Source organism: Eleutherodactylus coqui, chromosome 7 (assembly GCF_035609145.1).
Source record: "Eleutherodactylus coqui strain aEleCoq1 chromosome 7, aEleCoq1.hap1, whole genome shotgun sequence".
In the NCBI taxonomy this organism is placed as follows: domain Eukaryota; kingdom Metazoa; phylum Chordata; class Amphibia; order Anura; family Eleutherodactylidae; genus Eleutherodactylus; species Eleutherodactylus coqui.
In genome coordinates, this window is record NC_089843.1 from 94,029,809 (window position 1) to 94,045,719 (window position 15,911).

General features: G+C 43.0%; 1 protein-coding gene across 2 annotated transcripts in view; it reads left to right on the forward strand.

The window, feature by feature from the left end:
• ZDHHC2 (zinc finger DHHC-type palmitoyltransferase 2) overlaps positions 1 to 15,911 on the forward strand; it is a 94,656-nt gene that overhangs the window by 66,408 nt on the left and 12,337 nt on the right. For both annotated transcript variants that reach the window (XM_066573381.1, XM_066573380.1), the window contains exons 9-11: positions 5,214 to 5,340; positions 7,841 to 7,933; positions 15,766 to 15,878. In XM_066573381.1, the coding sequence (XP_066429478.1) occupies positions 5,214 to 5,340; positions 7,841 to 7,933; positions 15,766 to 15,878 (333 nt within the window). The remainder of the gene's footprint in view (positions 1 to 5,213; positions 5,341 to 7,840; positions 7,934 to 15,765; positions 15,879 to 15,911) is intronic.

The window sequence follows — 15,911 nt, forward strand, 5'->3', positions numbered from 1 at the left end:
GCATATTACAAAGTGCATTAATATGGCCATACAGAAGTGTATAACCCCATTTGCTGCCGCGGGACAACCCCTTTAACAGAGGGGAGAGGCAGGTGGGTAACTGGGAAGAAGGGGATAAGCCAGGCAGCAGAGTTGAGGATGGATTGGAGAGACGCAAGGGCATTGGGGGGCCGTAGAGAAGATTGTTGCAGTAGTCTAGAAGAGAGATGATGAGGACACTAGCATTTTTGTTGACTCAGGATTGAGGAAGGATTGTATACAAGAGAGGTTTTTGAGCTGGAGGTGGCAGGAGATGGCGAGGGTTTGTATGTGCGGTTTGAATTAGAGGGCAAGTCAAATGTAACACAGAGACAATGTACTTGTGGAACTGGTGAAAGTTTTGACCCATTGATAGTGATTGATAGGTCTAGTGGGAAAGCATAGTGAGGTGGGGAAAGACGGTGAGTTCAGTTTTTTCCATGTTAGGTTTTAGTATATGAGAGAAGAATGCGGATATAGCAGATAGGCACTCTGGGATTCTGGATAGAAGAGAGGTAACATCTGGGCCAGATAGGTAGATTTGAACATCATCAGCATTAAGGTGGTACTGAATAAGCTGAATGGGATTGAATGAGCAGTCCTAGACCATGGGTGTAGATGGAGAAGAGTAGGGGTCCTAGTATGGAGTCTTGGGGGATACTTACAGAAAGCAGGCGAGACGATCATGTGTGAGAGTGGGACACACTAAACGTTTGGTGAGTGAGATACGAGGAGATACAGGAAAGGGTCAAGTTTGTGATGCCAAGGCAGGAGAGAGTTTGTAGCAAGAGGGTGTGGTCGACCACGTCAAAGGCTGAGAACAGGTCTAAGAGAAGGAATACAGAATAATGTTTGGAGGCGTTCGCAGTTAACAAATCGTTAGCTACCTTGGTTAGGGTAGTTTCTGTAGAGTGGTGGGGTCAGAGGCCAGATTGCAATTGGTCAAACAGCAAGTTGGAGGACAGTTTAAGCCCTTTTAAGTACGTTATTTAATGACCGTTTGTCTGTGAATTGAAAGAAAAAATTCAGAAAAAATATTGATTCAACCAATTCTTAGGTTTTTTTGTTGGACATCTGAGTGACAGCCAGTACTGCCACCATCACACATCCAAGTTGTCACATAATACAATATAACTATAGGCAAACTACTATGACACTCCAAATTGATCTAGCATCTAGTTTCATGTATTCGGCACCCTGTAAAAGCAACCAATGACTGAATGTTAAAAGCAAAAAACAGTCAATGAGGCTATCTTATTAGTGAGCTGAGAGTTGTTGAACCCTAGTATAAAGTTCTCTATATAAAATGTATTAGCCTATTTATCTATAATTATATTAGACAATTAAGAGTTTCCCCCTAATGGCTCAGTCACACGAGTGATTTTTTCACGCATATATAAGTGCAATTTAAAAAAAATAAAATAAAATGGCACATCGTATGTAAAAGAATCGTGTGACCGGGTCTATTGACACGCATATGTTCTATCTTTTGTAGGTGCAAATTTTAAGCGCATGCAAAAATCGCACATGTGACCGCTTCCATTGAAAAGCATGGGTTCTATGTAGATGCGATTTAAAATTGCGCCTATACATGCGCTTAAAAATCGCTCGTGTGACTGAGCCCTAAGGGTGGGTTCACACTGCATTTCAGTATGGGCCAAGACTTCCGGTCTTGGGTATCCATTGGAATCGCTGGAAACAACATTCATGCAGAAAACCAGAGGTTTTGTTTAGATAAAACGGAGACCAAATATGCAAATGTTGGTTTCTGTTTGAATAGGTTTCCTTCCTTTGCTGTATTTTTGCCAATAGCGTAGTCGACTGTGTTACTCTGTCTGGCAAAAATGCAAGTGAGGAATGGGAACCTGTTCAAACATTGACCAAAGTGGTCTCCATTTGACTAATGAAAACCCATAGTGCAGTTTGGGGTTCCGCCTGAATGGTGTTTTAAGCAGTTCAGAGGGAAACCCTAAATAGAAGAGCTAGCTACATACTGGACTCAGCCTATGCTAAACACCGAGTGTGCCTCTTGTCAAGTATCTGAAATTCTGTGTAGGCCTTATAGCTGTTTCTAGGCAACCATCAATATTGGTTGAGTACAGCTCCAGCAAGTGTCAGGCAGCATTCTCTGGGCTCCCGACTTGGAGTTGGAAGTCTTCCTAATTATGTAGATCAGGACGAGTATAGTTTCTACTTAGGGAGAGCACCTGGTGAGGAGACTTATAAGACTCTCTATGCTCCTCTGGGAAATTTATGCAAATAGAAGATCGAACAATGCCTCTACAGCGCCACCTATTGTGCTTGTTAAAAGGTCTGACATTGACTTGCAGGAATGCTGCCTTCCAGTAGTTGGTGCTGTAGAGCCAATGTTCCATCTAATTATGTAGCAATGTAGAGCGAATACAGCTATTGCGGTTATAAAGGTGGCCATGTGGGTTGTTACTTAGATTGTCCAGAAATCTAAATAAAGGCCCATTAACACAGCATGACAGAATTTTAAAAAATCCTGGCCAAGACTCATCATTGCTTAGAAATAGCCTTGTGTTAATTTTTCAACAAGTGTCATTTACTGACTGTGCGTCCGATCACAGTCATGGCTTAAGAAATGGCTGAATAAAATGTAGAGGCTGCCCAAGTTATGTACTTGTTGCTATTGCATAGTGAGATGCTCTTTAGGTTAGGACTATACAGGGATATAGTCCGCTGTGGTGGGTGGGAGTCACGCGACCCAAGATTGCCCTGTAGCACTGTAACATTACACTACCATTGACCTCAATGGAGCTGCAGTGCAGGTCGCAGATTGCTGCAACCACGATGTCTCCGTTGCTCAAACAAATCCAGCATGGTTGCCATACCTGCAATGTCGCGGTTGTAAAAAAAATCCAAATGGCGGCAAGCTGTAACTCCATTGAGTTCAATAGTAGTGTAATAGCAAAATCACTGTGTACCCCTAACCAAAATATTGACTTCTCGTGATGCTTGTACCTGTGTGGATTATTCTTATATTGCATATTTGTTACACTGTACAATATCACAAGGTCTGTATTGTTTAATAATGTTTGTATCTGATCTGGGATGAAAAACTAAGCAGACTAGAAAGTAAGAATTCCCATGAAAGATTCTGCGAATCACTTAACACTCTTACCAGCCCTTTGGCGCTCAGCCCCAGGTGTATTCCAGATAAGTTCCTGCAAAAATGTAAATTGTTTTATCAGCTGACGGAGAACAATGCTTCCTTTGAGAATACGCCGTGTGTATCTATGACTACAGTCAGCATTATGAAATACACGTTATATAATCGCCGTTTCTGATGCAGCATGTAGTTATTTGCTATTTGTACTTTCTGCAAAACCTCCAGCTGACAGTGTTTACCTGGCTACTTGCTTGATAACACTCAGGCCGGTTTCACAACTGTGTTGGAACCTCAAGTTAGAGGTTCTGTCGCAGTTTTTGATCAAAATACTGGAAGAAAAAGAGCTGCATGCAGCACTTTATATTTAGTCCAGGACTGGGCAGCTATCCGAAACTGAACGGACTGCATTATAGTTAATGGGATCTGTTTGGCTCTGTTCAATTCCGTCCTGAGACAGAGCCTTTCTTCTACAGGCGTTCTCCTCTCCTGCTCTATGAATGAAGCAACAAAGCAGAACCCTAAGCGCAGTCTGAAACCTCCCTTAGGCCAGCTTCAGATGGGTGTATTTGCTCGCCCAATACGCAGAGAATAGAACCCATTGATTTCAATAGGTTAGTTCATATTTCCACAAAACGGAACATGCACACAGATGAATAAAAAATATTGCCTGAGATTCTCCCGTCTGTGTGCTGGAGATCTCACATTGACATGTGCTATTCTCATCTGAAAAACCTATTTAAAAGAATGTGTGCTATTTCCATCCAATTTTCGGGAAAAAAAAAGCCCATGTGCATGTATCCTAAAATAGGACCCACTTGAGGTCAGTAGATTTCCATGGGTCTGGCAGATATAACCCTCAACAAATAGAGGTTATTGCCAGGGATACTGTTGGTGGCCACACATTTCTTCTGTCTGATTTAGTCCTTTCGCATTCACCAGCGGTAAATTTACTTTGTTGCTGCCTGGACTCTGTTCAGCAGTGATGTACATTTATATCTGGCACCCCCCCTGCGATCTCAGTCCCCTCACAGTGCGTAAAATGCACAAAACAGTCTGTTACTAGCTGCCTGTTCAGGTGCTGTAATTGGGACCTGATTGGTTCAGGTCCCAAAAACATCATCAGTGCCAGCCAATCACAGCGCTGGCCTGGAAAGTTTGTATTCTACAAACTTTCTCGGCATACTAGTGCTATATCAGCGTTTCTCCATTCTTAAAAAATGAATGCTACACTATTCAATCACTTATACTATCTAAATAGTATAGGTGATTGTTATAGAAGGGGTTATTGTGTGGCGTTTCACATACTGGACTCTCCTTTTCTCTCCTCCGATTTCATACTGACAGGAGAGTGGTGGAGAGTCCAGTATAGAGGGGGCTCAGAGGCCCAAAACAATTTTAAAAGTATATGGTAATTTGGAAAACCTTTTTGAAGTTTAATGGGTTGTCTCAAGAAGAGTATTTGTGTTCATTGTCCGTTAGTGTATGTGGGCATCATAGAGCAGGTCTCCCGTTCAGGACTTCCCTATAGGGGCCAGAAATAGAGAGTTACTTTGTAAGAACAGCTCCCATTATGGTGGAATTTGAGCCATTTTTGTATTAGAAGCAGCTGCTGCAGTAGAAGCGAGTAGCTTTCCCCGGAAGAATCAGCTGGTAGTAGGACCCGGGGTGATCAGCTCTTCACCCCGAGGACCACATTCAGAAAGGGGTTCTTGCTAATGAGCAACGTCTTTAACCCTTTCCAATCAAATTTGTATCCTGGTTTTCCTAGGGGGCTTCCTCTTTTTCTGCTATTATAAAACAGCGCTATCTGCTGGCTAAAGCCAGTACTGCACGAGGTGACACGTTGGATAAGCTCTGACAGCAGAGAGGCTGGCAATATACAGTAAGAGAACCCCGACGGACGTCTTCCAACATCAGAGCTGTACAGCCTTAAATCATAATGTCTTCAGAGGTCAGACAGTGGATTGGAAAGGGTTAAGACAGATTTCCTAAACAAGCTTGTCTTACCCTCTACCGCAAATTCATTTTCTTTCTAACTATCGATGATTTGTGTTCCTGATAGAGGCTTTCAGATCACCAGTATTCAGGCACGGGACAGACAAAAATGGCTTCAGTCTTGGATTTAGTAAAAATCTGCGACAAGTATTCGGAGATGAGAGGAAATACTGGCTGCTGCCTGTATTTACAAGGTATAGTAAGTAGTTATAAATTAAAGAATGCACATCATGTTGACATTCTTCTTGATGAATCCACCATAGTCTAAAAGGTGTTTTCCTTAACGGTACATTTATCATGTATTGCCTGCATCCTCGATGCAAAAATGGACTGTTTTTTCGTAAATTAGACTATAAAGCCCTGCCCATTTCTCCCAACACATTTGCATGTGTAGGGAAAAGTGGTGAAGGGGCTTCATACATATGGTATCCGAATGTTATATTTTTAATATACAGTACTGTATTTGCATTGATGAATCTGACTTAAAGTGTTACCTCAGTTAAAACGACCCACCGATTTCAGGACAAAGTTCTGTCCCAGGACTAAAGGGAAGGAGTATATGACTTGCAGTTGTTCTTGTCAGCTGTGCCTACAATCCGCTGGTTCCAAGTCCATCCAAGGTGGCCGATGCAATCTTCAGACCGCAGATTGTCTAATTTCGACAGTTTGTTGATAGTGTTAGACTACCAATGTACTAAACTTTCTCTCTGATTGGCTATAGTTGCTTGCTCTATCAGCACTGACCAATTGGAGAGCAATCCACAGTGTGCTTTAGGTAGTTAGCCATCTTGGACAACTGAAAACAAAGCCCAGAACTGTTGGATCGAAGAGACAGCAAGAAATAACAACTGCAGATAATATATACCCCCTCCTATATAGGTCATTTTAATTTTTTTATACATACTAAAGTTACTAGATGTTTTACAGAGGTCTTTCCTTTCGATATATAATGTATTGCTACCGTGTTTCCCCAAAAATAAGACACTGTCTTATATTAATTTTTGCCTCAAAAGAGGCACAGCGTCTTATTTTCGGAAATCAGGGTGGGGCTTATTATCAAGAAACACGGTACTTAACTTGGCAGAAATCGTTTTCTGGGTCTTTTTGTTAAATGATGCCAAATTTGTATCCCAGCAGTCCTTTTCCCGCCACCAATATAAGTACCCTTCACAGGTGTTCTGTTCTCTCACTAGAAAGCCTTACTTGGCTTTTATAGTGAGATATCTTTAGGTATTTTTCAGACTATATACTCTTTTTTTTAGCAAGAAGAAATCTTGTAAAAATAGTTCCCACATCTTATAGTCTGCAGTCAGGGTAGCTTGGCAGTGCCAGACCTCCTTTAACTGCTTCCTGAAAGGGGCATTACCATCTCAGCATTTCTTGGCTGAGATGAGAATCCCACAGCTGTTTCCCGACCATCTCACTGGGTGTTACGGAAACAGCCAAGGTGGCAGTCTTATGCTGCTTTTGTAACTTCCATTAATGTGAAAGGAGTTACAGAAATAGTGTAGTGCTCTATTCTACGCTGTTTCTATAACTCCCATTGACTTCAGTTAGATTTATAGAAACAGCGTAAGGCTGCCACCTCGGTTGTTTCCATAATACCTGGGGAGCTAATCGGGCAGCTTGGGTGTTTCCTATGTCAGCCATGAAACACTGAGATGGCAATACCTGTTTGATGAACAGGCAGAGCATTCATAAAGCACTCTGCCTGATTATCGAGAGATCTATGTGTCTATTCATAGCTGCACAGTTCTCTCTCTTTCCTTACCAGGCACTGATCTGTATGTTCAAGGCAGGGAAACAGAAAAAGCTGAACCTGATGTGCACATTGCATTCAGCTTTCTGTCATGGAGCTAACTCTGCAGCGATTCATAGCTGCACAGTTTTCTCTCTCGCTCACTGCTTGGCAGTGATCGGTATAATCTGTGCAGGATAGGAAGAAATGCTGAGAGTAATGCATAAATCAGTTTCAGTATGCTGATAGGAAACCTCACTGGAGACTGGAGAGGAAATGGAAAAACCTACTATACAAGCACAGTGCTTGCATGTAAAGTCAGAGATCCAATATGAGGCACAGCACAAAAAGAAATCCTATGTCTCTCCCTGACTAGTGAGGAGTTAACTTTTGCAAAAAGTTTGGTACAGTGCAAATTAGTTTGAACTGAACTGGAAGTTCATCCAAACCCTAATACTGGTTTATAACACTGTCTAAGATCCACATAAGCCCTCTTGAGAACGTAATACATGGTTGCTATGACTCTCAGACAGTGTTATACACCAGTCTTCAGGAATAGTCTTGGGTGAATGGAGCCAGTAGAACATTGCTAAAAGCTTGGTACGGGTTTGTGCGGAATCAAACAATTAGCAAAGTTCAACCCGTAACAGGGTTCCACTGGTTCGGTTTCCTCAACACTATCCCTGACATATAGGTTTGCAGACAACATGATATTCTGGAACACAAAGAAAAAAGGCATTACCCTAAAAGCGAGATCAGCCCATCGTCTACTTCCTTAGACCTTCATGGAAGTTTAAGTAGCATGAAATAATATTTTCATTTTACTGTATACATCTGGATATGTCTAATAGTCAGGCACGTGTTACAATCAGAAAAGTATACCACAGTACAGTCATTGGGTTAGCTTTATTTAATATGTTCTATCTATTAAATGAACTTTTCATGTTTCTCTGCAGCTTAGGGGATGGCTGTTCCTTTCCTACATGTCTGGTGAACCAGGATCCTGAGCAAGCAACCACACCTTCTGGAACCAATATAGTTGCTAAAAGGTAGATTTCTGCTCCACCTTTCTAACATTTTGTTGCTCTAATGCTGGCATACACTAAATCTGTTTGTTAAACATCCTAAAACATAAAAAAAACCCTGATAACAATACTATTAGGGTATAATACATCAAATGCAAGCAGTAAAATAAACCATATATACAGACAGATGCCATAAGGTCATAAGTTAAGGGGTTTTACTCCTTTGTAAATACTTAAGCTAAAAAAGTTTTCCATTTTTTGCCCTTTGTTTATCTGCATTCCTCGTTGCAACTGAAAGGAGATTTGCTGATCCTTAAAAATTAATTTTTAATTAGTGTAAGATGTTAAAACAAATTTTAACTCGCTCTTCAAATCCACATTACCACAGTGCCCAGTGCTTTGTTGCCACAGTCATTTTAAGGGACCACCGGCAGTAGGTTCTGGGCTCTACTGGCCACCTGGGTCAGTGGCAGATTGGTGGGCATAGGGATGGTCTGATTCCATGACCGGAAGAGCCTGGCTGAGCTCCGATATGGAAGCCATAGTCCCCTTCTCCACTGCTTCTATCAGATGTGACACCAGAGACTCATGGCGCAGTTCCGGTCACACTGGCATGTTACCTGGAGGGCACTATCCATAGGACTGTAACTACTACACCGCAGCACAAACTATGAGAGACTCCCTCACGCTTCCGTCTACAGCTTAGGTGCTTTTTCTACACTCTGCACTTCTTGTCCCTTCCTGCTCAGCTGTCTTCCATTACCGCCCCCTCTTAAAGAGACAGTACCATGAAAAGAACAACATCACATACAACGCTAAACAGTACAACCTGTACCACCCTTACATTTATCTGGGGAAGGACAGCAATGAAGCAATCGATACTGATTTGGTGGCCACTATGGTAATGTTTAGTCCATTTCTGGGCATTTACTAGTGATAACCTATCCTCAGGATAGGTGATCGGTGGGGATCTACCACTCAGGATCCCTGCTGATCAGCTGATCCTCCGGCCCGCTGTCAGGGCAACCAAGTGAGATGTCCGCATCAGTGATATCAATGAAAGCGATGCCTTTCTATTACAATTCAGGTTCTGACCACGATGCATATGTCCGATTGTACTGACAGAAAACCCCTTTAAAACTATTGAAAGCTAAGATATTTACAAATGAGGAATATGCTTCAAACCATACAAGGCTTTCCATTCGAATGTAATTGGATAATTGTTAAAAATGATATTTAAAGTTGTTAATCTTGTGAAATTCAAACCTGCAAGCATTGCACTGATGAAACAACACTGGAGGTAGGTGGTCACTACACCCCTTTACCCAGTACTGTCCCATCCTCCAACAGCTATTGTAAGTACAGAGCACAAACAATCAGACTGCAGTCTGATGATGAACAGGCAGCGCTACTGTTAGTGTCCAGACCGTAGCATCCACCATAACGCCCGTGTAGGAGCTCAAATATAATGGAGCATATTTGTAATATTAATTGAGACAAAATTCTGGCAGCAAAGCGTCAGTTTTGACTTAAGTGCTAAAACTACCACTTTTTGATTAAAAAAAAAGCTGTGGGACACAGCATAAATTAAAAGTGTTAGCGGAGTTCAGCATTAGTGGGTGTGGCCGTGTGCAACCCGTCAGATTTACTATAATTTACACTAGAAACTGTCACAAATTATAGCTGAAACCTACGCCGGCTAGTAGCTGGCATAGGTATCAATCTGGCACACAGAAGTGCCAGCCAGATGCTACAAATGTATTAAAGGGGTCCAGATGATAGGGGATAACTTGCTGATCAGTGGGGGTCTCGAAAGCAGTGGACGTGTGTCTCCCTCTACCTGTCAGTGCAGGGGGTCACTCCTTCCCCTGTAGTGACGTCAAAATGATTGGAGCACCGGCCATACATACGTGGTCGGTGCTTCATTCATTTCAATGGGGCCCATGGAAATACCTCAGCACTTGCTGGTATCTTCGGCAGTTTCATTGAGAATGAATGGAGTGTCAGCGCACTTCAGTCTCACTGCAGAGGGTGCAGTAAACCCGCAGTAAGGAAGATGGGGGAAGCAGGACCTTCACTGATCAGCAGATTATCCCCCATCCAAGTGGGTAGTACATAATTTGCGATTCTGGTGCAACCACTTTAAGGGGCTTGTAGCTCTTATTACATTTGTTGCACTGAAGCTGGCTCACAGGTTACTTAGACTGTTCTATGTAATGCTGGTCTAAGTATTTTCCCATGTCCACATTACCATCAATAATGTCCATACACTATACTACTTACCTGCTTTCTGAGCTACACTTCTTCTCCAGAGGCAGGTAGATAATTACAGGAACCGGTCACTGACCACTCAGATGCAACTTCCTCTACCTGCTGCAATTTCTTTCACCATTAGGCTGGGTTCACACATGACGAATTCTAATGGAATTCTCGCGGATTGGTCGCACCAAAAAAACCGCGAGAATTACACTGGAAAAGAGCAGCTTTGGGTTTTGAAGCGACATCGCCGCCTCCATTTCCGCTGTGGCCATCTCTCCCCATAGAGAGGCCAGTGCGGAAAAAAAAAAGATTTGACATGTTGCGTCTTTGTTTTCCACGCCGCATGGCCATTTCCGCACGGCTTGTCCGCAGCGTGTGGATGAGATTTTGGCAAAATCTCGTCCACTTTGCTGGCTAATCCCGGAATTAGGAGCCGCGTGCAGAATTGTTGTGCGGACAATTCGCAAGGAAATTCCGCAGCAATTCTGTCCCGTGTGAGCCCAGCCTTACCAGGAGTGCAGGGAGAAGCCATCATCACAAAGCTCTGGGCAAGATAGAGAAACTATTGTTTAGGCAGTTCCCATAAAACTTACCTTATCTCGTCTCCTTACAGTCAGTTGCACCATTTTCATTTTTTATTAGTTTGTTGTGCTGGTAGAGCCCTGTATGTCACATCCACTACATAGAAATTCCCACAGCTCTTCTCCTCGTATATCTCATCATTATCCACCACCTAATATTCCAGGAATCGCCTACAAAACTATTCCCCATCCTTGCTACTTCCTTGTCACTCATTTGTTATAGCAAAACATGATCCATCAAATAAAAGGAAATACCTACTTGGGTGCTTTCAGAGGGGTGGAATTATTCTGCATTCTACACCAAAATTCACACGTCTTTTTTTGGAATTTGATATGGAATGGAAATGGCTTAAATCAGGCTACAATTCCACATCAAAATCCTCAATGAGACTTGTGGGTTTTGGTGCAGAATTTGCAGCAGTGGAATAAGCTGTGGATATTGGTGAAGAATGCTGAATAATTCTGCCCTGTGTGAAAGCACCGTAAGGCCTCCCCCACATAGACAGTTTTTTTTACAGTGTTTAGCGCTGCCTTTTCAGCGCAGCGCTAAACGCTGTACAAGGCTCCCATTCATTTCAGTGGGGCTGCTCACACAAGCATCAAAATGCAGCGTCTTCAACACTGCGCTTTGACAGCGATGCATGTTCTATCTTTGGCCGTTTTCAGCCCTATGTTGCCCATTGAAATGAATAGGCAGCAGTTTCAGCACTGCTGAAAACGTGGCACAACTTGGTACCTCGTTTTTGGCAGCGTTGACCACACATCGATTTTCGTGATGAGGGCTTGACATGTAAGCCCTATACTGAAATCAGCCCTAGCAACACTAGATGAAGAAAAAAAAATCAATACTCACCTAGCGTCCCGGACGCTGATCTGTAGTGCTGATCCAGGCTTCCCCTGCACTGATAGATCATCTATTGCTGTAAGCAAGGTTTGAGAACACCGCCTCCAGCAAGAGATTGCTGTGATTGGTTCTCGTCGCTGGCTTGATACCAAATCACAGCCAATCAGAGCTCCCTGGCGGGGTTCTCAAACCTTGCTACCAGCAATAGATGATTTGTCAGTACAGGGGAAGCCTGGAGCAGCGCTAGGGATCAGCGTCCGGGACACTGACGGCACCTGCTAGGTGAGTATTCATTTTTTTTTCAGCCTCCTTTGCTGCGTTTTCAACAGTGCTGAAAATGCAGCCAAAATGCTGGCATAACTTATGCCAGCGCTGCTGAAACCGGGCTGAATCTGCAGCAAACGCAGCATTGAAATACACTGTGCTTCTGCAAATGCCTGTGTGAGGGATGCCTAACAAGACCTGCAGGTTCTCATTATGCACTATCAGTGGGATTATTAATTGTGACAATGAAGAAGATGTACCAAAGGTTATGTAGTAGTTATTCCTGGCAACCAATCAGATTCCACCTCTCAGGTTTTTTTTAGAGGCATTTTAAAAAAAGATGTGAATAGAGACCTGATTAGTTGTCTTGGGAAACTGCTCTACTCTTCCTTTGCACCAGTTTCGATACATCGTCCTCAGTGTATGTGGAGAGATTCTATTCATTTTTGTACAGTCTTCTCAAGAGTTAGAAAGAGGCAGTCAGACACAATTCTGCTTCCACTGGTTTCATCTTCCAGCATAAAAAGCCTCATAAGAGTGCTGAAAAGGTAAACAAATACAAAAATGTATACGTTGTTAGTGAGGACATGCCTACTTAGCCATAATGTAAAGTAAACCTGTCTACATTATGCTGTCCTCCCTGTGGCATCATAAAGTAGTGTCAGACATGTGGATTTCAGCAGTGTGTCACTTATGGGATAATCTGCAGTGTTTTTTAAGAATTTACAGCTTGTTTCTGCAGCTCCCAGCAAAAGAAGAGTCCAGATTATTCATGAGGAACCACTAGTCCCGCCCATCCACCCTGATTGGCACTTTTCTAAATATGCAGTGTAATAGCTACAAGGCTGTCAGGGTGGATGGGTGGAGCTAGTAGGTCCTCATGGATAATCTGGACTCATCTCTTAATGGGAGCTGTAGAAACATCCAGAAACAAGCTCACAGGTGGGTGTGATTGGGATTTGTGAAAAACGGATTTTCACGTGTTTCTGCTTTTTTTCACACGCAAGTGTCATTTGTTTTCTCAATCCTTTAAATAATATAATTTGGGCTACCTTTTGGCTTTTTAATGTCCCAACCTACAGAAACCTAAAAAAAAACATTTTTTGCTTCTTTCCATTTTTGTTTTTTCCTACTCCCTTTTAAAAAATCGTAGCTCCTTAATTTATCCATCGACGTCGCTGTATGTGGGCTTGTTTTTTGCGGGATGAGTTATATTTTTCAATGGCACTATTTATTGTACCATATAAGTTACCGAAAAACTTTTAAAAAATTCTTAGCGGAGAGAAATGGAAAAAAAACGACATTCCACCATCTTTCGGTGCGTCCTGTTTCCACAGCACACAAACTGCAACAAAAACGACCTGATATTTTTATTCTATGGGTCGGTAAGATTGCTACGATACCAAACTTGTATAGTATTGTTTTTGCTGTAGTACTTTTATTTTTTTTTAAAGATATTTAATTTTTTTCAATTCTTTTCTGCGGTCATTTTGTGCGCGCAATACCTTTTTTATTTTTCCGTCGACGTAGTTGAGCGAGGGCTCATTTTTTGCGGGTTGTCCTGAAGTTTCTGATAGTATCAATTTGCAATACATACGACTTTTTGATCGCTTTTTATTGCATTTTTTCTGGGAGACAGGGTAACTAAAAAAGTGTATTTCTGGCGTTCTTTATTTTTTTTTTCAGACGACGTTCACCGTGTGGGAAAAATAATGCACTACTTTGATAGATCGGACTTTTACGGACGCGGCGATACCAAATACATATTTTTATTTTATGATTTTGTTTTTTTAATAATGGATATGGCAAAAGAGGGGTGATTTAAACTTTTATAACATTTTTTTTTTTAACAATTAAAAAAACTTTATTGATTTTTTTTTTACATTACTTTGAAGTCCCCCTGGGGGACTTTACCATGCGATGCTTTGATCGCTCCTGCAGTATGACGTAATGCTATAGCATTACGTCATACTGTTTTTTTACAGGCAGTCTTTCAAGCCACCCTGTGTGGATGGCTTGATAGGCAGTCTGCTAAGGCAGCCCTGGGGCCATTCATTAGGCCCCCGGCTGCCATGACACCTGCACGGCTCCCCCGATGTCACCGCGGGGGGGCCGTGCGGGACCCCCGAACAGCGTTCGGGGGATTTAAATGCCGCTGTCAGAATTGACAGCGGCATTTAAAGGGTTAATAGCCGCGATCGACCGAACGGCCGAGCGCAGCTATTGCCCGCGAGTGTCAGCTGTAATAAACAGCTGATGCCCGCGCTGTATGGAGGGAGATAGCGCCGCTACCTCCCTCCATACACGTCCTGCAACAGCAGGACGTAGTTTTACGATAGGGCTGTCACTAAGGGGTTAAAAAACGATCACACTCACATCATGCAAGTGCAATCATTTTTTGTAACACACCCATTGACTTAAATTGGTGATTCTCGTTGGACTGAGATAGAGTGCATTTCCTTTTCTTACTCTGACCGTACGTTCGACCGAAAAAAATTCTTATGTGAATAAAACCACTTTAAATTAATTTGTTCTGTTTTTTGAATGAGTTCAGTCCTATTAAAAATCTGACCATACTCGGACGAAAAAAAACGTCCAGGTGAATAAACCCCTAAGTTTTTCAAAACTACTGAACATTACCTTCTAAATGACTGTCATTACTTTTATGAGGCCTTCAGTAAGGACAGCATAGGTTCCCTTTAAATAGGTTGCACCAAGTTCACAAGTTCTCCTTTATTCACAGGATGGGGGATTACTTGCTGATCGGTGGGATTCTCACTACCAATCCAAAAAACAAGATGCCTTTACACCCCCTGCTCCTCAGTGCTTACTGCACCCCTCGCAGTGAGGAGGAGTCTGCAGTGAGTTGATCGCTTTCAATTGGACTGCCAGAGATATTCGAGTGACTAGCAGTCAAGTATTTCTGACGAGCCCATTGAAATGAATATAACTCCAACCGCACATGCTGTTCAGTGTTCCATTGATTCTGAAGTCACTGTGGAAGGAGAGCTACCCTTCAATGAGAGGCAGAGGGGAAAACGTGACCCCCATTCTCGAGATCGGCAGGGTCTCAGTGGTGATCACTCCCACTGATCAGCAAGTTATCCCCTAACCTGTGATTAAGGCTGCATTCGGACGAACGTATATCAGCTCGGTTTTCAGGCCGAGCCGATATACGTTGTCCTCGTGTGCAGGGGGGGGAGAATGGAAGAGCCAGGAGCAGGAACTGAGCTCCCGCCCCCTCTCTGCCTCCTCTCCGTCCCTCTGCACTATTTGCAATAGGGAGAGGCGGGGCGGGGTGGGGCTAAGTTCCGAGAATTAGCCCCGCCCCACCTCTCCCCATTGCAAATAGTGCAGAGGGGCGGAGAGGAGGCAGAAAGGGGGCGGGAGCTCAGTTCCTGCTCCTGGCTCTTCCATCCTCCCCCCCCCCTCCCCCCTGCACAAGAGGACAACGTATATCGGCTCGGCGTGAAAACCGAGCCGATATACGTTCGTGGGAATGCACCCTAAGGGATAACTTGTGATGGTCTGGCTACAATGTTTCTAGGGACATTCGTTTGCCCAATTAGCAAACCATGTGAATGTGCTACTAATCACCAACGAACGAGTAAACTCTCATTTATCAGGTGATCACATCTTGTTATGTGGTACCAAAAATCATCGTTGTCAGCGGCTATGTAAGCTAGGAATGTGCTGCAGACAATGATGAACCTCTATGGGGAATTAACAAGTCTGAATTGGCCTATAAAAAAGGCCAGGTAGACAAGTGCTGGTCTCGTTGACTGGCACTCACTAAACGGTCCATATTGAGCCATGTAAAAGAATCCTTAGACTGCAGGCCTGGAATTTATATACATTAAAATCGGAATTGTAGCTGTTAAAAATGTTGGTTCCATTTTCTGCACTAGTGCCGACAACCATCAGTTCCCAGCCAAACCTCTTCGGGAGTCTCAGAGTCACCTGCTGACTGACAGCCAGTCTTGGACCGAGAGCAGCTGCAGTGAAGAAAAGGGGAAACTTGGTAAGTTGTCAAAAACCTTGTTATGCTATCGGG